We start from the raw sequence: 22,068 nt of genomic DNA, 5'->3' as shown, positions 1-22,068 counted from the left end.
TATTAGTATTGTGAAAATAATAATTTATCGTGAGCTTCGCAATCTTGAAGAAATGAGTTGTACAATAATTTATAATCATTTATAATTTGGTTATGAGTTAGAATGGATCGCTATTCTCGTGATACATTAAAAATTGCCATTCGATTATTTCTTTAAATTTAATCTTTATCAAAATCTTTGAATGTATACAGGAATTACAATAAAAAATGCGTATGATTACGTGGCGTACCGGCGATCGGTTCCTGGGCGTACGACAGAACAGAAGTGGCCCCCACTTAATTGGAAAACCTCTTTTCCGACAAAACCCTCCTGCTCAGGCGAGCTTTGCTTGAGCCTCTCTCTCTCTCTCTCTCTCCAGAACGAAACTCCGGCGCAGGCGCGCAGGAGCATCCCCGGACCGGAGGGACTGAGAAATTCTTCTCCCGAAGATGATCGTAGGCTCTACGATCGCGAGCTTTTTCCGTTCGTCGCTCCTTCGTTCGTTCGCTTTCCTCGTCCTCTCCCTTGTCTCTCCGCTGCGGCCATTCCGTAGCGAAGGAGCCCGTCGAGATTTCTGTGGGAATTTGAGGTAAACGATACGCGATCTCGCCTCCTCGTCCGAATCGTTTCGGGGGTTTTTGTGGGGCTGTGCTTCCGCCGTGGCTGAAGGAGGAGCGAGATTCTCTTGCGGATCTTGCTGATTTCTGATTGCCTTTTTTTTTAAAAAAAATGTTGGGGTACTTTCGTTTGCTCGCAATTTCGGAAACGGGGGAGATTCGGTGGCTAGTCGTGAATTAGCTTGTGGTTTCGGGCCATTTGGCTTCGGAGAGGAAGGAAGATAGTCGAATAGGTAGATTCGTTTGATTCTATGATGCTAGGAAACTGATTGGCCTGGTGCCTCTGTGAATACCGCTGCTCCTTCGTTTTGGCTTATTAGGAGTTAGGGCTTGTGGGTTTAGTGAAGGCGAGAGATGGACAGTTCGGGTTTGGGAGGCGGGTTTTTGTCGGTGTCGAGCGGGGGATTGTTAGACCTGGAGTCCTCGATGCACAGGCACCAGCCGACCCACCTGTCTCATTCTTCCATGAGCCATCGGCAGCCGATGAATCTCATGACTGGTCTTGAAAGCGGCAGCCAACACGTGGGGCTGATAGAAGTTGGGGGCATGACGGCGCGAGGCACACCGACGAATTTCAGCAAAGGGAAGGCTGCGGTTGGTGCGTCGAATGCTGGCAACATTAGCGAGGAGGATGAACCTAGTTTTGATGATGGGACTGGGGATAGTTCGGGAAAGAGTAAGAAGGGTTCTCCTTGGCACCGGATGAAGTGGACCGATGAGGTGGTTAGGCTTCTCATAGCAGTGGTTGCTTGCGTGGGCGATGATGGGATTCCCGAGGAGGGATTTAGGAGGAAATCTGGGATACTCCAGAAGAAGGGCAAGTGGAAAACTGTTTCAAAGATTATGATCAGTAGAGGCTGTCATGTCTCGCCGCAGCAGTGTGAGGATAAGTTCAATGACTTGAACAAGAGGTACAAGAGACTAAATGATATCCTTGGGAGAGGAACTAGTTGTAAGGTGGTGGAGAACCCTTCACTTATGGATTCCATGCCACATCTATCTGCAAAGGCAAAGGAAGATGTGAGGAAGATATTGAGCTCGAGGCATTTATTTTACAAAGAGATGTGTGCCTATCATAATGGCCAAAAGATTCCTAACTGCCAAGATTTTGATTTACAAGCATATTCATTGCATCTTGAGAAGGGATCAAAGGATGATAATGCATCTGATGAGGAAGCTGAAGACAATGAGGATGATGAAGACGAAGACGACGATGATGGATTGGATGATGAGGATGACATTGGTGTTGGCGGATGCCGAGGAAGAGTGTGTGATCCTAATAAGAGGAAAATGGTTGAGGAGGATGGCCCATCATGGCCGCAGTGTAGTAGGCATGAGGGTTTGCAATTTGAGATGGCAGATATATTTCAGGACCCATCAAAGACACCATGGGAGCGAAAAGAGTGGATCAAGAGACAGATGTTGCAACTTCAGGAACAGAGAGCAAACATTCAGGCTCAATCCTTTGAGCTCGAGAAACAGCGTTTCAAGTGGCTAAGATACTGCAGCAAGAAAAACAGGGAGCTGGAGCGGTTGAGGCTGGAAAATGAGAGGATGAAACTAGAAAATGAGCGGGGGTTTTTGGAGTTGAAGCATAGGGATTTGGAAATCAATTCCAGGAGGTCGGAAACATCTTTTGACCCCACTTCTCATGGCATTGACAGAATTCAAGGGAGAGATCACATAGATTTAAGTAGGCATCAATAGCAACCTACAGGCCTCTCTTTGCCGTCTCTCCACTCAGAAAGGACGAACTGCGCACGGGTTTTGTATTAACCGCTTTATCATCAAAATTTGGTGGGACTGCTGTTCTCTGTTTTTTTCCCTGTGAGTAGATTTGTGCTATTGAAAGTAGATTATTGTATTTTGATACTTTATCTACCTGTGAACTGCCTAATGTAGACCTGCATTAAGATTTTCCAATTAGCATTTCGATATCTTTCGCTCTTAGGATGATCTTTGCTTCATGTAATTGTCTTTGGGAAGCCTGACCAAGCAGATTCATTCATACTATGCGAGGCAGTGGCTGTGTTCATTTTTTGTTAACAGATGGATAGTGCTTGGACATCAAGCAGTTTTTGTTACACCTGAGTTGCAAGACAGAGCAGGTTAATTTGATTCTGAACTTTGGTTTATCTTTGTCTCCATTGTTTAGCAGATGATTTGTGGACAATTAGCTGAGAAATCCGCCTGAAGATGTCCAATTCGTAAAGCTGGCATACTTAGGTTCCACTTGGGTATCTGTACATGATGTGCTGCGATAAATAAAAAAAGCACATGAATGACCTGAGTTGGATAGTGCTTGGACATCAAGCAGTTTTGTTACACCTGAGTTGCAAGACAGAGCAGGTTAATTCGATTCTGAACTTGGGTTTATCTTTGTCTCCATTGTTTGGCAGATGATTTGTGGACAGTGAGCCGAGAAATCCGGCTGAAGATCTCCAATTCGTAAAGCTGGTACTTAGGTTCCACTTGGGTGTCTGCACATGATGTGCTGTAATAAATAAAAAAAAGCACATGAATGACCCGTAAATGAACAGCAGGGGTATCAATTGTTGGATCAGTGCTTTCCGTAAAAGAAGTACCGCTTGACCACGCGAAGAAAGTTGCTGAATGGAGGAGCATCTTGAGCAAAACTGTTGAAAGAGATGACTAGAAATGATACTTGACCAATAGATGATGCTTTCCGTATGATAATTTGTTCGTTTTCTTTTTTACTAAGTATCACATTTTGCGGTTGAGGAATCCCCTAACCTTGACCGGCTGTCCGTGCTCGGAACCCACCAATCAACAATCGCGAGGCATCGGTGGCTTTAGTTAGACAAGTCTTTGGTTTTCAGCCGGTGCATCTTTATTCGAGTGAAATTTGTCCTTAAAATCTGGTCATAACTTTCTTCATTTGTAGGTTCTCCGTGCTGTCTTGGATTCTAAACCTAACCGTGTCGAGATTATCATCATATTAATCTCACATTCATGACACAAAAAAACTATTATCTGAACTCATTTTACTAAACCATGTATCAATATCGGATTACGAACTAGTAGCCCCTATACAGGATGACGACGTACTAGTTTCATTTGCCTTTCATGCTACGAGGGATTTTGCTTGTCGCATCGTACGTGGATTGAATCGGGAGGGTGTCCTCACATTGCATTATCAATGCCGTCAAATGACCCGACGGAAAGTTTCATCTTTCATATTAATTTGACCAATTTCTTTTTTTCGAGTTTTGAGTAATTTTACATGATTAGAATTGGAAAACCACAAGTCACAACACAGAATATATATTTAGACAAGCTCATGATAGTTTTATTTGGGTTTGGTAGAGAGCAAAGATGATTTTTGTCGGGTAATTCATGACATTAAGCTTTGAGGTATTAGTAAAGTTACAAGTCCGGCTGGTCGGCTATTTCAATCTCACTTTATGCCACTTTGAGTTATCTATGTCATAGTGCATGAACCCTGGATTAGTTAGGTAATATCTAACTTTTACGAACAAATGAAATTAAATTCGAGGTTGATGATAATACATGACCAAAATTCATGACTCAAAGGCTTACAAATCCAAATGTAGTATATAACTTGAGTTGACTCCCATAGCACATGTATTTAGATAAAGTTGAAAATCAAATGTAATACCACATTTAAGTTGCATGCGAGCGGAATTAAGTATCTTTAAATGATGTTTCTAGATCAATAAGATTGAGGAAAATGAAAATAGCTTTACTTTTGATCTTGTCTTTTTCATTCAAGAAACTTGGAGAAAAGTATTAAAAAGTTACAAACCTAACTTATAGGTATTAATTCGGTCATAAACTTTTCAGGTTGACTAATTTAACCCTAAATATCTTCACATTGGTATTAATTGAGTTTATCCGATCAATTTAATAGTAATTATTAACATGAATGATAGTCATTCTATCTGACATGGTCGATGTTAATGTGGACTTTTTTTAATTTATTATTATTTTTTAATAAATTTTTCCTCATCTTTCCTTTGGCTTCTTGTCAGTTGCCATCCTTGGCCAAGTATTAGCGCCAAAGACAGGAAAAGGAAAAACAAAAAACAAAAACATGAAATTAATAAAAATTTTGAAATTAGAAATTTATAAAAAAATTGTTTACATCAAAGCATCGACCGTGCTACACAAGATTGTTTTCGTCTCCATCAATGTCGACAATTTTTAACCTAAATTGGCTGAATGAGCTCAATTAGTATCAACGTGAAAAGATGTATGACTAAATTTGGTCAAATTGCAAAATTTATGATTGAATTGATATCAATTTAATAAATTTGTGATCTCTTTGATACTTTTCCAAGAAATTTGACCTAAATTGGTTGGCGACTAAGGAAGAAGAAGAAAAAGAAAAGGAAGAAAACAAGAAAAAAAGACCAAAAGAAAAGGAAAATACTTTGATTCTAGAGTTGTTCTCATGACCTAAATTTGACCTAAATCAACTGATTCTGTTATTTTGTTTTTAGGACTAAAAACAAAATATAAATTCGTTTGGTAAATGTTTTGTTTCTGAAAACAAAAATTAATTTTTGCTTGTTTTTATAAATAGATTTTGAATAGAAGAAAAAAATTTGTTTCTTATTTCCAGGAAAACAATTAGCCCATTGATGACGCCGAGCCTGCTGCAGTGACTAGGGCGAGAGTTGAGGCTAGCCAAACCTCACCTCGCCCAGCTAGTGGCTGGAGACCTATTGCCAAGAAGGAGGAAGAAAAAAAGAAAAAGAAAAAAAAAAAAAAAAGAAAAATGCAATAAAAATATTAAAAATTAAAAGAAACAAAAAAATTAATAATTCTACTAAATGCATTTCTATCCCAAAAATATAAATTTTGGATAGTTATTAAGCGCGTTCTTTTTTTCATAAATTATTTTTGGAAATAGAATTAGAAAAAATCATTTTTGATCAAAACTTATTTTCGGGAATAAAATTGTTATAAAATGCACTCTTATTGATTCAATTCCATATTCTATTTTTCAGAAAAATAAAAAGGAATATAAATAGTTTAGTAACCTCTAATGATGCATAACTTAACTTCGACCCATTAAAAAAAAAAGAAAACTAAGCATAACTTAATTAATTATTTCAAATGGAAAATTACTTAATGCAGTAGGCGGGGAAAACAACGTCCGCCCTCTCATTTCATCACTCCCATCCCCTGCATGGGGAGCTGCACGACGAGAAGGAAGCTCCGATGACAAGAACCGACCGGCATTTCCGATGATCCCCCTCCACGCGCTCGCCGGCCGATCCCTCCTCCGCCGCCGGCTCCGGACCCCTCCGGCGAGCCCTCTCCCGGTCGCCGCGCTCCACACGCGGTCGCTCCGTCCTCACCGGGACAAGCCCGCGAGCTGGAACACCACCCACGCCTCCGTCCTCGCGGACCCGCTCCTCTCCCTGCTGGAGCGGTGCCGCTCCCTGTCCCAGCTCATGCAGGTCCAGGCCCAGATGGTCGCCACCGGCCTGGCCTCCGACGGGCTCGCCCTCAGCCGCCTCGTCGCCTTCTGCGCCCTCTCCGAGTCCCGGGACCTCGGGTACTGCGCCAGGATCCTGTGCGGCGCCGCCGACCCGAACGCGTTCTCGTGGAACGTGGCCATCCGGGGCTTCGCGGAGAGCGACAGGCCCGGTGGGGCGCTCGCCCTGTACCGGCGGATGCTGAGGAACGGCGGGTCGAGGCCGGATAATTACACTTATCCCCTGCTGCTGAAGATATGCGCTGCTGATTCGTCGATGAAGCGTGCGGGCCGCGGGGTTCTTGGGCACGTGGTGAAGTTGGGATTCGAGGGTGATTTGTTCGTGTGCAATGCGGTGATCCATATGGTCGTTTCGTGGGGCGAGGTGGGGAGGGCACGTGAGGTGTTCGACGGAAGTCCTGTGAGGGACTTGGTTACGTGGAACTCCTTGATTAATGGGTATGTGAGGAGTGGACTTGCGGATCATGCTCTGAGAATGTATCGTGAGATGGAGGCAGAGGGTGTTACGCCAGACGAGGTCACGATGATTGGCATGGTCTGTTCGTGTGCCCAATTGGAGGATTTGAAACTAGGGAGAGAATTCCACCAATTGATTGAGAGGAACGGGTTGAATTTGACTGTGCCTCTCGCCAATGCTCTTATGGACATGTATATTAAGTGTGGGGATCTTGAGCAAGCGCAGGAAATTTTTGATAACATGAAGGTGAGAACTTTTGTTACATGGACTACAATGGTCGTTGGATATGCAAGATTTGGGTTTCTAGACACTGCTCGTGAGATTTTTGATGGCATGCCTCAAAAGGATGTTGTTCCGTGGAATGCATTGATAGGTGGCTATGTTCAAGCTTACCGTAGCAAGGAGGCTCTGGCCTTGTTCCATGAAATGCAATCCAGCAACACAAGACCAGACGAAGTTACCATGGTTAATTGCTTATCGGCTTGCTCACAACTAGGGGCTCTTGAAGTTGGGATATGGATTCATCACTACATTGAGAAACACAAGCTTTCTCTCAATGTTGCCTTGGGAACTGCTCTTATTGACATGTATGCCAAGTGCGGAGATATTCCTAGAGCTCTCCGTGTTTTCTTGGAAATGCCGGTGAAAAATTCCTTAACCTGGACGGCATTAATATGCGGTTTAGCTCATCATGGGTATGCACTGGATGCAATAACTTTCTTCAGGGAAATGATTGGTAATGGACTGAAGCCGGATGAGGTCACATTTCTCGGGTTACTATCAGCTTGTTGTCATGGGGGTTTGGTTGAAGCTGGGCGTAATTTCTTCTCTCAAATGACTTCTGAATTTAACCTGTTTCCTAGGCTTAAGCATTATTCTTGTATGGTAGACCTTCTTGGAAGGGCTGGTTTACTGGAAGAGGCGATGGAGCTTATTGAGAGCATGCCAATGGAGGCAGATGCTGCAGTTTGGGGCCCACTGTTTTTTGCTTGTCGAGTTCACAGGAATGTCCTGCTGGGACAAAAAGTGGCTTTAGAACTTCTAAAGTTGGATCCTCATGACAGTGGTACTTATGTTCTACTGGCGAATATGTACAGAGAAGCAAACATGTGGGAAGAGGCTAGGAAGGTGAGGAAGATGATGACAAAGAGAGGAGTAGAGAAGACTCCGGGATGTAGCTCAATTGAGGTTAATGGAGTTGTTCATGAGTTTATTGTTAGGGATAAATCACACCCTCAATCGGAATGGATTTATCAATGCCTTGTCATATTGACAAGACAGCTGCATCTTGTTGAGAATATGGTTGATATTTCTAATTTGGGTGACCATTCTCTTTGAATCTGATTGATACCCACTGGTGGCTTGAGGCTCTGCAGCATTTTGACTTGAGCTCAAGTCTGATGGGCACATTACGATGCTCCAGAAATTTGAAGCGGTGGTCATTTTATGAGCACCTGCAGCATGCGGGCTGCTGGACAAGTTTGTGCAGGATAAAAATTATTTCACCAGGTGCTCCTTTTGGAGTAATTCACACATGTTATGGATTGGGCTAATGGCAAGTGACAAGTAAAACACTCTTCAGCCACATAGAAGCGATCGTGCGGATAGAATTTTTAATCTCCCTTTTAGCCATCTATGTGGAGCTTATAATCAGATCCTCTTCAGAAATCGTAACTTATGCATCTTTGTTTATCAATAAGGAAAGAAGACCCAGAAGCTATCTGCATTTTTTTATTAGTCATTTTTTTACAAGGATCCTAGGTTGATTGAAATTAGTATTTAGAGCAAGACTAGGACTACAAATAGAAAAGAAGTAATACGGTATCGCGATTTATTGAATCTTTCTCTAGTATTTTTTATTTTGCTTTGATGTATGGGGTACATGGGACACAGTCAGTTCAAGTTTTTGCAATTATTGCAGCCTCTTCATCGGAAAGTTGTGATGGGTGATCAGTATGCATCCCAATGTTCGAGGTACTGGCTGTCATGCTTGTTCTAGAGCTTTCTACAGCTAGTCCGTATAGAGGTATTTTTATCATTTATTACTTCAAGGTGATTGAATGAGTGGATCTGGCAATACTATGCTGATACTATGCTGATGCTTTTTTTATTTATTTGGTTTATCTTAGTTATGCCCGCTTCTCCAGAAGAAAGCTTCCCTGCTAAAATTCTCAGTCCGCCAACTTTACAGCAGTTCCTGCTCTGGCCGATCTTTTGCAATTCATGATGCTGTTTCAGTGGTCCTGGTGCTTAGATGACTAAATGCTGGTTAGCTCTGGTCGGTCAAAGAGATTCAATGGTGCTGTGTCATCATTACTTGAATCCTGCACTGATGGTCAGGTCAAGTAATTTTCTGCCACCAATTTAAAATTTATTCTATTGCGTTTTTATTCTACAAATTGGACACTTTATCTATGTATTTTTTGTGGCCTAATCTCAACAGGTTTTCTGAGGACATGGAATAAACTGGATATGTAGTGGTAGGCTGGGGAAGTCAAAGATGTAGTATATGATCTACTTAATTCAGGAATCAGATTCTTTGACCACTAAATCTAATCATCCTCAATGCTTGCGAGCGATGTGAAGCAAAACTACTGAAGTTTTGACTGCATATTTGCTTTGATTTCTGGGGTTCTGGAATTACAAGGATTCTGCGATCTTGTAATCGCTAATTTAGTATATGTTATCCCCTCTGAAGTTGATCTTGGAATGGATAGTTCTCTTAAAGTAGTGATGGTAATTGGTCATTAAACTAGTACATGTATCAGATTTTTCAACTTTTAATGTGTGATTTCATGATAGAGTTGATCCTTGCAAGCATGAAAGCATCAAATTATGTGAAATGGTTTGGCTGCAATACGGAATGAACTCAGCCATGCATAACAGTCTAGCCGTTTCACTCTAATCTACAGGCAGGTGCCTGTGCCCCACTAGCGTAAGAAATGATGGGTTTTCAAGCGGGATTTTGGTTTCTATGGCTTTCAAAAGTGATAAAATTCACAAGCGAATTTTCTGTATTGCTTCATACTTCTATATAAATGACCCACCGCATGAACACAGTTAATCTCTATCTGCACTTTCATTACAATACAGTATTCAAATTGGTTAATATAGTCGCTAGTATCCTGATCAGTAGCCTTGCTGTTGTTTGGGGGAACGGAAAGAAGAATTGTAAGAAGTATTAACCTGAAAAAGATTCTCGTTCAGTGTACAAATGGGCACTAATTTTATTTCTGATTATGTTTGCTCTTGATGCAGGATTCTTGTATTCGGTGACTTGCTATTCACCAGGAGCATATGGTTTCATGTATTCAATCCGGTCCCTCCCTTTTTCTTGGCTTAATCCAGTCCTTTTGCCTCTTGTTGGGGAAGAATGTGAAAGGAGATTGCAGATTGATTCTTTGATCTGCTGTTGCTCTGAAAGGAACCGAGTAAACCATCTTGTAGCAAAAGACAAGTTGGTGCTGCAGCCGCTGCTTCCTTTCACTTTTTCTATTGTCTGGTTAGTCCAAGAATGTTTACTGCTCTAAAATACCCTTGTCTGATCCAATGAGCCTTGTGATCTTACGCCTTTGATTTTCTTGGGAAAAAGAAATGAGGAATACCAAAGTGGGGTTGAAAAGATAAAGACGGTGACAACTCAGTTCTGCCTTTTGTCTTTCCGCCTAGAGATGCCTTCCATGCCAAACTGAGCTCATTATTATTATAATTATTTCCTTTCCATCTACCTGTGTTGTAGATAACATGAGGAAAAACAACATGCGTCTTTTCTCCACCCTCAAGCAAGCTGACAAAAAAGAAGGTTCTCATCTCATCCCACTTCATTGGATGAAGCAAATATCTTTTCTGTTTTTCCAAATTAGAAAAACATGATGGGTCCACTCCCACCCCTTTTTCCCCCTTATCATTTCTTATATTAAAGCCTGTACAATTCCCAGGATCGAGAGAAAACTATAGTAAGTTGGACCATCAAAATTAATGACTAAGGCTTGTGCACCATTAGATCTAGATGCATGAACAAGTTCTTTCATATGATGAATTTTCGATAATTGTCACGGCTCTAGAAAAGTTCTCGCACATCCTTTTCCGTTCGAACTCGAACCAACCATTTATAGATTAATCAGAGAACTTTTAAGATGCATCAAAACAGAGGGCAATGCTTGTTTAATTTTTTAATCATTCTCCTCAAGGATATGCGCTCATGATCTGGTCTTTTTGCCTGCCACTGTTGCAGGGTCCTGTTGCTTTACTTGCACCTTTCTTTTTTCCAAGATGTGAAGAACGACGACATCGATTCTTCCTTCCTTGCACGTCAGGTCTTGTGCTCGATCCCCCCCGTCCCCCCCACTCAATTCATGGCCTTCCCTCCCCCCACATGACTGACAGCTTTTGGCTTCCCTCCTCTCATTTTGTCCCTTGGGGCAGTGATTACACCCCCACTCGCCTCCCTTCCCTTAAAAGTTCCTCCACCTTGCAATCCCACAAGATTCAAGCCATTTTCCAACCTAGACTCTCGTTTACAACTTTGGTGGTGTTGCTGTCAAAGGGATGGTTTTGGCTACCAAATCTCTTTTTTTGTTGTTTTCATGTCTTGATTTGACTTGCTCTAGCTATAAGTTGTTGAAAGAATTCCCATGTGATGTCATGAATTTGGCAAACCTGCAGTTGCCCCCCTTTTTCTCTCTTCAGTTCAACTGACTCGAACCAACTTGGTTGGACCATTTTAGCTGCTAGCTTTATCCTGCCCTTTGGGGACGACAATGACATGGTGGCTCGGTAGGTTCGTATGGTTGTTGATCCGCTGTGGTCCATTCAAGAAAAACCCAAGACTACATGAAAAGGTTAATAATAGGTCCTAACGAGTTTCATAACCACATATGGATTTGGAATTATCTCCCACGAGTTGAATCAATACAATTCGAGTCAAAAAAAAAAAATGTTTCCATGTGCTCACATCACGTTTCATTGTTTACCCATCGTGCCAATTTTCTATCTTAAAGTTTCAATAATCAAAACCCGTCGCGATCATTGCAGTTCATTATAATTCCTCTGTACAGAGTGTCGCCAAAACATCGAATTCCGACCCAGAAAAAAACAAATCCAAGATTGGTGGTGGCTGAGATTAGTTTTAACCCGATCTAAGAAATGGTTGGTCGGGGGGAGAGATTGCAGTTTGCAAGAGCAGCGGACAACAGGACAAGTGCAAAATGTGCGTGAGCGCCTCATGCGGGGAGGCCTGCCTGTCTCTAGGCCCTACACGTGACACGCACCACTCCTTCCCCTAAAAAATAAAAGAACAAAAAAGGTAGAGAGAGAGAGAGAGGGGGAGGGGGGCGGTCATTATTCGGGTCACCTGTCTGTCATAATTTATGGTGTCAAAGGCGTCGTCGTTAGCTCACCCACGCCTCCGCCCCTAGCCAATCCCCCCCATCATTACTCTCCCCTCATTTTCTCTCGTCCATCTTCTTTCACCTTCACGCCTTCACGCCCCCCTCCTCCTCTTCCTCCTCCTCCTCCTCCTCCCCTCCCCCACCACCCCCTATTATGTCGTTTGGTCAATGTCCTATCTCCCCCCTTCAATTTCTTTCTCCTATTCCATCTTTTTTTTTTTTTTTTTTTTTTTGTGGGGGAGGATGGTGGGGCTTAGCTCCTAGATTCAATGTCTCCTATTCTTAGTTTTCAATTCGGATAAGTTTTCATTGCCACGATTCACGCGTCAACGGTGCTTAACAGCATGTCTCGTCCTATCCTGTACTGCCGTCCTCCAAAGTGCCACGTCGCCAAACTCGACCGTTAAGCCACCCGCTTGTAAAATATTGAATGGCTGGAATATGTATCGATATTAGAATTCGACGCAAAAATACTAAGTAAAAGCGAGAAATAGAATATAAATCACACCCCAGAATTAAATAGTTTCGAGAAAAACTAACTCCATGCTCTAAAATGAGTGCATGATTTTGATTCGTGACTTTTCTTTCTTAAAGGCTCGTATTGACTGGACTCATTAGTACGTGTGCAAACGCACGAGAAGGGAAATTTGAGCCTAAGATTGACATAATTTAATACCCATTAGGTAAGTATATATTTAATGAATTATCGCGATTTACCTTAGTGACTACCTTTCTCGTATGAGAATAAGGAAGTGGGGCTTCAAATTTTCCCATTTGTAGGCGCGGTGCACCGGATCAGAGCCCAGCTAACGGAGTTCGCGTGTTCCTGAAACCACTGCATAAAGGCGCCACACCACCTCCTCCCACCTTCCCCCTCACACTCTCTCTCCCTCTCTCTCTCTCCTCCCCAGTCGCAGTAGAGAGAGAAAGCTCCTCCCCCGCAACTTTTCTTTTTTCAACCCCTCTCTCTCTCTCTCTCTCTCTCTACTTTCTCTCTCCTCCGTTCAACATCGACCGAGGAGGAGGGAGGAGGGAGGAGGCAAGGCAAGGCAACAAGACGAGAGAGAGAGAAAGGCAGAGAGAGAGACCCTCCCCTCCCGAAAAAGCGACGAATGTCGGTTCTCTCTCTACTCTACACTCTCTCTCTACACACTCTCTCTCTACAAGGAATCTAATGCTGTTCGCTGCTGCGCCTTTGAAAATCCCTCGCATTCCACATCGCTTTGCTGCTGCTCGCCAAGCATTTATAATCATTTACTTAAATTACTCACTCCTGCCCGCATCGCCATTTCGTTTATATAATCTCCGTCCCTCTCTCCTCTCTCCTCCTCCTCCTCCTCCCCGCCCCTGTCTGCATCCGCCATTCTTCCCGAGGAAAGATACCAGCCCCAGCGTGGGGACCCGAGGTTCTCTCGCCGGGAATCCCGCTCTCCTCGAGCTAAGGCTATAGCTGGCTTCCTCGTCGTCGTCGTCGTCCCTTGCTCCGCCGCTGAACGAGAGCCGCCGGCCGGCGGGCACGGCGACACCGGTAAATGCGAAACTGGAGAGGCGATCGTCGGGCCTTTTTTTTTTTCTCTCTCTTTTGTGGGTCCCGTTGCTGTTCTCGTTATGCGTGGGCGGAGCGGGTGCCGTCTTCTCTGATTTCGAAGTTCCTTTCTCGCGGTCTGGACCGGCGCGCGGCTTTCGGTCAATGCTGCGGCTTCTCTTTTCGTTTTGTTTTGATTTGGCGACGATCTCTGATCAGAGAGGAGATCGTGTGGAATTGGAACGGCATTGGCGTCCTCGGTCGCCTTTCTTTCTTCCTTCTTCTGGCGTTTTTTGAATTCCTCTTTTGCTTCCGGGCGGGTGTCCGTTGTCGAGGCTCGAAGCTCTGGCTTCTGTCTTGTCATCGAGCGACGAGGCATGCAGGGGACGGATGCAGGGCACGATCTCGAGCGCCGTCTCTTGCTACCTTGTGTGCTGATGAAACAGAGAATTGCACTATATCACCACGAATTACTGTTCTTTCAGCATGCATGCACCGGCCCCCAAAAACGATTTTTTTTTTTTTTTTTGGCTGTTGTTTGCCACGACTCGAATTTCCTCGATCGCCGTTCGTTATAAGCACAGTAGCACTATAAGCAGGGCTAACATTAAGGGGTCGCCACATTATTGCAGAAAATTATGATATTAGTGTAAACTCTGCATTATAAGCATGGCTAGCATTGGGTGCGAGTGCTGTTACGGTGAGATGCTTCTTTCCTGGCCTGAGCTCGATTTTATTGTCATCTCAATTGCAGGATCTATGACAAGATAGGATTCCCGGATCACGTAATGGATGGTGCATACTGTATTTGAATGATTTGCAAGCCTCGGTTGTGAGAGATTAGGCTCGGTATGGATTTCTGGATCCTTTGTGTTCATGCTCTCTGATACTTTAATACAGGGTGGATGTTTATCTGCTTTCATTAACATTCCAGGTGGGAATTGACAGTAGTCTGAGATGAGTTGGAACATGGATGTTCAATATGTTAACACTGGCTATCCGTACAATACATCCGAAAGTTTTATGGAATATTTCGAGGGTCTTACATATGAACACGTGAATTTCATATTTTCTGGTGCTTCTCATGCTCAGGTACCTATTAGTTGATTATGTTGTTTTCAGTTTCTGGAGAGGTGGCTGGTCTGTATCTGCATAGTTTTTTTGCTTTTCAGTATAAATTAATTTTTTTTTGGGAAGAGGAGAATTCACGGCAGGACTCAATATTTCTCTACTTTCCGTCGTAATTTATACTTGCCAATCTAACTATGGGAGCATTTGTGGACATCTTTCTGGTTTCCTGTATTTTCAGATCTTAGTCTAGAACTAATTCTGCTTTTATTTCCTTCTTATATTATGCAGGAGAGCATATATCCACCAGTGAATACAAACTACTACAAAATGGGTTCATCAGAATATGGTAATAATTACACATATTACGATTATGGTCATTCGTATGAAGCGGATGGTCAAGGACAAGCCTATCATGAGATTAGAAGACCTATGGTTAGCCCTTCAATGACTAATGAGCAGACTCCTGCAGTAAGCAGTGGATGGGAGGGGAATGCAAATAGTGGATCTCGTGACCGCTCTGCAGCATGTGAGTTCTATGTTTTACAGCAGTGCATCAACCTTATTGTTGATGGTATAAAATTATTTTTTTGGAGGTACTGTTTAAGATTTATTGTTTTAACCTCATTAGAAGGTGATTAAGCATTGCCTAATTCTCATCATAAGTCGCTGGCATGGTTTTTTGTGGCTGTCCATGGATATAGGATGTTGTAGACTTTTGTTTGTGATGACCTTTTTTGCCCCGGTACCAGGAATGCTTTGGAATGTCACAATGCCGGCTTATAACATCAGACGCAGCTTTTCCTTAAGATCTTATCCAATGGCAGGACTGAGCAATTGTTGCATAGTTTACCCTGAAAATGGACAAATCCATTTCTTTTCATAGAAACACCTGTAATATGGGCATTGGTCAATTAGTGGATTTGAAGATAAGACGACCATCTTGACATACAAGGAGGAGAACTATGTCCTCTTCTTGGTTGGATCTAAGCATTAGCAACTGTCACATCTTCAAAGTTAAAAGAGACTTTCCCATTATTAAGAAACACTATTCTAAGAAGCATCTGGTCATCCTTGAGACTTCCCTGTACCTTTGTAACAATTGTTTATTGGCACAATTTTATCCTGGCTGTTGTGTGGTGATATTGACGCACCAGGTATTGATACTCAAAAGAAAATGCCGTCAAGAGTAATATTGTTTGTTCATTGGCCTTCCTCCTTGTAACTTATCCAGGTTGTTCTCGTGGGCATCTGTTCATATGCAGCGAGACACTTCGTATACTCTCATCACTCTAAATACAAGTAATCTCAACCACATTTGTGGAGATTAGGCTTTCTAATTTGTTATGGAGTTTACTTACTATCTCCTAAGCAAACACAGTAGCAGCTCTATTACAAACTTACAGGGAATGTGATGCTGATTTAACTCAGTGTTTCATTTTCCTGTTTATGCATTTTGGGTTTCAAAATATTATTGTGACCATCTTTGAAGGCATTGCACAAATCTCTTCAGGCTACTTGATATTCTTTTTCTTGGGTAATATAGAATTTTTGTCACTTAAAAATTTTTGGAATCTTTATTCAAATCATTCTGTGCTTTTCAGGTCCACGAAGGCATCACAATTCACAGGATTATCAGGTCTGTAGCTTTGTAGTCTATCACTTCTAGCGTGGTTCAAAGTAGGAATCATATTGTCGACCTGTTATATTTTCTTTGCACTAACTATTTCATACCGTGAACATCAATATGTTCTCAAGGAGTGGTATTTACAGTTGGATAACGCGTCCCACTTCTAAAGTGGTTTATCTGATTACAATGACAATGAGTATATGACTGCTTATGGTTATCTTTGAATGTGCTTATAAAATCCAAGATGAGGTTCTAGAAAGTTATAATGAGCTGATTAGCTCTGGCTTATCCAAATCAAGTTCTGTTCTTCAAGTAATTTGTGCTCTAAATGTCAACCACCTTGATAACCATGGTTAAACTTGCCGATAATGCAGGTTGTTTGGCAAGACAACATAGATCCTGACAACATGACTTACGAGGTTCGAGCTTAATATTTCACTGTTTCATGTCTAATGTTTGATCAGTGAGGCTTGTGATGCCTTTCTTAGTTATTTTATTTCAAAATTTAGTATTCTTGCATGTGATTTACGCATTCAAGTGAGAGTCACTGATACGATATATCATGCACAGGAGTTACTTGAGTTAGGTGAAACTGTTGGAACTCAGAGTCGAGGTCTTTCGCAAGAACAAATAAGTCTGCTTCCAATTTCCAAATACAAGCGTGGTTTTTTTTCCAGGAGAAGATCGCGAGATGAGAGGTACAAGTTGATGTCGTTGTCTTTAGTCTGTCTATTTTAACCCAGGATTTAAGTTAAAAGTAAGGCGGGTGTCTTTGGATAGAGTTTTATATTTGCTTTTTGCTTAATCCAAATTTTCAATAACTCAAAACATTTGAAACTTTTAGTCTTTCACAACTTATAAATGTTGACATGTAGATTCGTGTATAACTTTTCATAATTTTTGAAATTCAGATAAATATTTTATATTTTGTCCGGAAGGCAAGGAAGTATTTTTTGTTTTTACTTAACTGGCAACTTTTTGTGCACCACCTCTCATCATGAGTTTAGGATGATATAATGAGTGAAGGGTGCTGTAGCAGGCAATGGATGGTCGAGTACATTAAAATTTTCTTCTCTGCAGTAACAAATTCCTTATTCATTTGGATGCCTGCAAGTGAATGAGATTATCAATAGGGATTGCAGTACAGCATTTATAAGAAACTAATGCCAGCTTTGCCCCGGTTTGTTGTTTGTTCTAAACCAATCTCTGTGATGTAAACAGATGTGTGATTTGCCAGATGGAGTATAAACGAGGAGACCGGCGTATGACCCTTCCTTGCAATCATATGTACCATGCTGGCTGCGGTGCCAAATGGCTCAGTATCAACAAGGTAATTGCCAAATTTCATTGTTTATTGGTTTATCATTTTCTTGGAGAAACTATTCGCGTTTTCTTCACCAGATGCTAGAAGTTACTGATTGCAACTTCTCAATTTCTCTCAGGCTTGCCCTATTTGTTACACCGAGGTGTTCGTGGATGCATCCAAAAGAGTAAAAAGTAATCATTAATGTACTCAAAGGCGAATTCTCATTTCTTTTGTTCGTTTCTCGAGCTTGGGTGGTGCACCATAGAGGTTGTTTGTTGCACCTTGCTTAGTAAAACAATGGGTTTTACTTGATATGAAAAGCTGAGCTATGAAGTAGGTACAGAAACAGCTGTCAGATAGCTGGACTTTGTATTTTCTATAAATTTTCAGGTTGTTTTTACATAGATAGCTGCACTGTCCCTCATGAATTTTATGATTCATTTGAATGTGCTTCACGAGATTCAGCGTTGCGTTGCAGAAATGTGTTGAGAAAGAATGCTAAGGAATGAGGAATACTTTGACCATGATAAACTAAATCTGAGTGGCTGTAAACATGTGACTAGCTCTATATATCAGAAATACAATTGACTGCTGACCACAGCCTCTAGAGTCAATCGTCCATCCCACCGGGGCGTCTAGCTCGGCCGTAGTATCATTTTCTGGTGAAGCTTGGAAGCAATTAACTGGCCCTGGTATTACTCTGACTTTTGCTTTGACGCGATGCTGTTCGTTGCGCGATAGTAAACCAGGGATGATTATTGTCAGATCCAAGATAAGGCATCATGAGATAATTCTTCTAGTTTTTTCCTATTTCCATGAACATAAAGGGAGGTGAGTAGTATTGCGTTTGTATCTTTGATTTGCTTGCAATAGATGTATTGATTTGATACCGAATAGGGGAGGTCAAAATTGCCGGTCTGACCTGCTGGGACCGACTATATCTTGCTTCTCTCGACTTGCTGGGACCGACTGCATCTTGCTTCTGTCGACGCAATAACCAAAACTCGGATTACGGTTGTCGATTTTGATTGACATGATCTGAAGCCCCGATCAAATTGCCTTCACCGTGGTCTTTAGGAGCTCATGCTTTCTGGCCGGTTCGTGACAAGCAAAAAAACAGCATGACCAGAGTTACCTTCGCATAGTTCGGAAAGGATGTTCGTTTCTCTACATGCCATGTTTGTCCTCTACTTTTCATCCCGGTTTATTAGTGATGCTGCGTTCATTATAAGCCCCAGATTACCAAATGGCAACGAATGTCCCAGGTTCAAGTAGCTGGCAATTTTGACATGCAAAACGGACATAAATGGTTTCTCCACATGAGTTTTTCTCGATACATGAGGAGTTTTCATACTTGAATGAAAACGTGACGAAATATTGATATTAAAAATGCTAACAATTGACTGGTGCAGCTCGGGTTGGCACCCTTCCACTCGGGTGGTACTCTGACATTCTGAGTGCAAGTGGTGCCGGCTCTTCCCTGCTGTTCTTTGTATGGCCTCCCGGTTCTCTAGTCTATCTATAATACTTACCTTTTACCAAAAAAAAAAAAAACAATTGACTGGTGCAATCAAGTATTGTTTTTGACAGCTTATTAACATGTGCTAGGATCGTGTTGTCTGATGCATTCCTTGAAGTGCCAATTCATCCACACTCGAATTGAGGACTTCCTACGACAGCATACCGGCAAAGTGCCCAGCGTCAATTAAGTTATCATAAACGACGACTATGCAGTCTCGATTGATGAATGGTCTCCCCTTACATATGCTTCGTGGCCTTCATGATGCTGGTTACGTTCATTGCAAGATTGCATGCTGCTGCGATGCCCGCTAGTTAAATGGTTTCATGCCTACCAATTGCTCATTCTTGTCCTGCTTCAGTAATGAACTAAAGATGGATGCGTACTACTTGCACTGGATTGGAGGGCTCTCTGTATGGCACCTTTCAGCTCCTGTCGTTCTTCGTAGGTTTGCTAATTGGCCAGTCGTGCCTGGAATCCCTGATCCTTCCTAGAAAATCCTCCCATTCGATATGTATAAAGAAAGAGTTTGCAACTCGGAGGTGGTCTTGGCATTGGCCTAGGCTGGTCTATGCCATTTCCTTTTGCCTTGTTGCAGTTTTCTGCCTTCCCCGCCAATTTATGTTACGCCGCCATATGCTTACGAGCCTCCTCCTCCTCCCCCACCCCACTGACTACTTACTCACCTCTTCCACCACCAATGTCTTCGCCTCCTCCACCGCCACCATCCCTGAATTCTCCTCCACCACCTGACATATTCTTCTCCGCCTCCCCCCAGTGCCGATACGTTCACCTCCACTGCCGACTTACTCTCCTCCTCCACCCCGACACATTCGCCACCTCCACCGCCACCATCAGTGAATTCCCCTCCACCTCCGCTCCCTGCTTTTTCTCCTCTGCGACGGACGTACTCACCTCCTCCACCGCCGGCGCCTACAAATTCTCCTCCACCTCCACCCCCATTTACTCACTGCCACCGCCAACACATACTCCTCCACCTTCACTACCAACATATTCCCCTTCGCCCCCACTCCCTATGTATTTGCCGCTGCCACGTATGTATCGCCTCCTCCACCGCCACCGTCTAGGAATTCTCCCCCACCTCCAGCCCCTTTTTACTCGCTGCCGCCACCAACATCTTTGCCGCCACTGCCGCTTATAAACTCACTCCCCTCCACCTCCAAACTCTGTGTATTCGCCACCGCCACATGCATATGATCCTCCTCCACAACCCCACCTAGGAATTCTCCTCCACCTCCACCCTCTATGTACTACTCGCCGCCATCAAAATATACTCCACCTCCACCAACAACATATTCTCAACCACCGCCACTTATGAATTCCCCTCCACCCGCTACGTATTCGCCACGGCCTCCTACATATTCTTCTCCTCCACCACCACCACCACCACCACCACCACCGAGGAACTCTCCTCCACCTCTTCCCCCTATTTACTCGCCTCCGCCACCAACATATTTGCCGCCACCTCTACCCCTTACGTATTCGCCACCGCCACCACCACTACCTGTATTCCACCTCCACCTCCACCCCCACCACCACTCGCCACCACCTCCAACCCTCGCCACCCCCACCGCCTAAGAATCCTCCTCCACCTCCACCCCCACTCCACCCCCCACCTAAGAATTTCCGCTCCATCTCCACCACCAACATATTTGACTCAGCCACCACTAATGAATTCTCCTCCCTCCACCCCCAACTATTTTCCTCCACCACCTCCAACCCCTTTATGTTCCATTACCAACATATTCTCCTTCATGCCAATCGCCACCCCCACCGCCTAAGAATCCTCCTCCACCTCCACCCCCTATTTACTCACCACCGCCACCACCTAAGAATTTGCCTCCACCTCCGTCCCCTACTTACTCGCCCCCTCCACAACAAAAACATACTGCTCCATCTCCACCACCAACATATTTGACTCAGCCACCACTAATGAATTCTCCTCCATCTCCACCCCCAACTCATTCTCCTCTACGACCAACATATTCACTACCTCCTTCTCCGGTTCCATTACCAACATATTCTCCTTCATCTTCCCTGCCAATACCTATGCATCATCCTCCACCTCCAACCCCTTCTTATAGTCGCCACCACCGCCGCCGCCATCTGTTACAACTCACCACCTGCATCTCCCAAGTATATAATTCATCCCCCTCAACATCATAAATCTCCGCCACTGCCACCACCAAAGTATGTTATTCACCCACCTAATCATCACAAGTTTCCACTCCTCCTAACCAGGCAATTCATGCACCGTAGCACCATAAGTCTTCCCCACCACCTAAACATTGTCCGCCACCATATATATCACCACCTCTGCACTAAAGCATGCCATAAAGCCACCACATCACCACAAGTTCTCTCCGCCTCCATCACAATTACTACCGCCTCTTTATGTGTATAAACCACTACCACCACCACCACCACCACCACCGTCACCCTTGCCTCCTTATATCTACAAATCACCACCTCCACCATCATCATTGTCACCACTACCTTATAACAAGAACTCTCCTCCGCCACCTCCATTAACCACTCCTCCTTATGTTTATAAATCACCACCACCTCCTTTGCCATCACATCGTCCGCCATCCTGATCATCGCCTCCATCATATGCTTACAAGTCTCCTCCACAACCTTATCCATCCCTGCCACCGCCATCCTACTATTACATCTCTCCACCACCACCGAATTCTCCAACTCCTGAAATCCCTTACCATTTTAATTCTCCACCTCCACCTCCACCTCCCTCTCTCTCTCCGCCACCTCCCTATCACTATAATTCCCCTCTTCCACCTTCAATATCTCCACCACCTCCTTACATCTACAAGTCACCACCTCCACCTTCAACTCCTCCACCTCCGCCTCCTCCATCACTGCCACCTTCTTATGTTTACCTATCACCACCACCTCCAGTCAACTCACAACCTGGGGGTTCATACTACTCCAGATATCCTCCACAACCGCCTCCCATCAGCTATTAAGCTAAGAACTCTTCCTTTGATATAGGGATGGCGGAAGAAAAATATAGCACTTCATTTACTTATTTTCAACATATTTTAAGCATT

General features: G+C 43.4%; 3 protein-coding genes across 12 annotated transcripts in view; all 3 read left to right on the top strand.

Moving 5' to 3' along the window:
* The first annotated feature begins 323 nt into the window (after positions 1–323).
* LOC104421532 lies at positions 324–3,313 on the top strand. Of its 4 annotated transcripts, none has more exons than XM_039303731.1 (2): positions 324–2,360; positions 2,755–3,313. In XM_039303731.1, exon 1 carries the CDS (start codon positions 951–953, stop codon positions 2,301–2,303), a length of 1,353 nt encoding a protein of 450 aa, XP_039159665.1. In that variant the 5' UTR covers positions 324–950; the 3' UTR covers positions 2,304–2,360; positions 2,755–3,313. The 4 variants fall into 4 exon arrangements, with proteins under 4 accessions (XP_039159665.1, XP_039159664.1, XP_010031815.2 ...); XM_039303730.1 differs by having other exon boundaries at positions 324–2,393; XM_010033513.3 differs by having other exon boundaries at positions 324–2,423.
* Positions 3,314–5,755: 2,442 nt separating this feature from the next.
* Positions 5,756–11,355, top strand: LOC104423490 (pentatricopeptide repeat-containing protein At2g22410, mitochondrial). Of its 5 annotated transcripts, XM_039303073.1 has the most exons (6): positions 5,756–8,567; positions 8,671–8,881; positions 8,985–9,277; positions 9,800–10,043; positions 10,281–10,343; positions 10,776–11,355. In XM_039303073.1, the coding sequence occupies exon 1, from the start codon at positions 5,831–5,833 to the stop codon at positions 7,877–7,879; it is 2,049 nt and encodes a 682-aa protein (XP_039159007.1). In that variant the 5' UTR covers positions 5,756–5,830; the 3' UTR covers positions 7,880–8,567; positions 8,671–8,881; positions 8,985–9,277; positions 9,800–10,043; positions 10,281–10,343; positions 10,776–11,355. The 5 variants fall into 5 exon arrangements, with proteins under 5 accessions (XP_039159007.1, XP_039159004.1, XP_039159008.1 ...); XM_039303070.1 differs by lacking the exon at positions 10,776–11,355 and having other exon boundaries at positions 8,985–10,043; positions 10,281–10,549; XM_039303074.1 differs by lacking the exons at positions 9,800–10,043; positions 10,281–10,343; positions 10,776–11,355 and having other exon boundaries at positions 5,756–8,050; positions 8,463–8,567; positions 8,985–9,325.
* A 1,541-nt stretch (positions 11,356–12,896) lies between these two features.
* LOC104421531 (E3 ubiquitin-protein ligase BIG BROTHER) overlaps positions 12,897–22,068 on the top strand; it is a 36,123-nt gene continuing 26,951 nt past the window's right edge. Inside the window, exons 1-9 of one of the 3 annotated variants that reach the window (XM_010033511.3) lie at positions 12,897–13,045; positions 14,211–14,305; positions 14,391–14,548; positions 14,816–15,053; positions 16,129–16,163; positions 16,529–16,573; positions 16,725–16,852; positions 17,376–17,484; positions 17,597–17,920. In XM_010033511.3, the coding sequence (XP_010031813.2) occupies positions 14,414–14,548; positions 14,816–15,053; positions 16,129–16,163; positions 16,529–16,573; positions 16,725–16,852; positions 17,376–17,484; positions 17,597–17,662 (756 nt within the window). In that variant the 5' untranslated portion in view covers positions 12,897–13,045; positions 14,211–14,305; positions 14,391–14,413 and the 3' untranslated portion in view covers positions 17,663–17,920. Of the gene's footprint in view, positions 13,460–14,210; positions 14,306–14,390; positions 14,549–14,815; positions 15,054–16,128; positions 16,164–16,528; positions 16,574–16,724; positions 16,853–17,375; positions 17,485–17,596; positions 17,921–22,068 lie in introns of those variants that run through there. The other 2 variants (XM_010033510.3, XM_039303737.1) reach the window with 2 other exon arrangements.

The sequence above is a fragment of the Eucalyptus grandis genome, chromosome 10, assembly GCF_016545825.1.
Source record: "Eucalyptus grandis isolate ANBG69807.140 chromosome 10, ASM1654582v1, whole genome shotgun sequence".
NCBI lineage: Eukaryota > Viridiplantae > Streptophyta > Magnoliopsida > Myrtales > Myrtaceae > Eucalyptus > Eucalyptus grandis.
The sequence above is the reverse complement of the archived record's forward strand: the minus strand, read 5'-3'. Positions and strand labels throughout refer to the sequence as shown.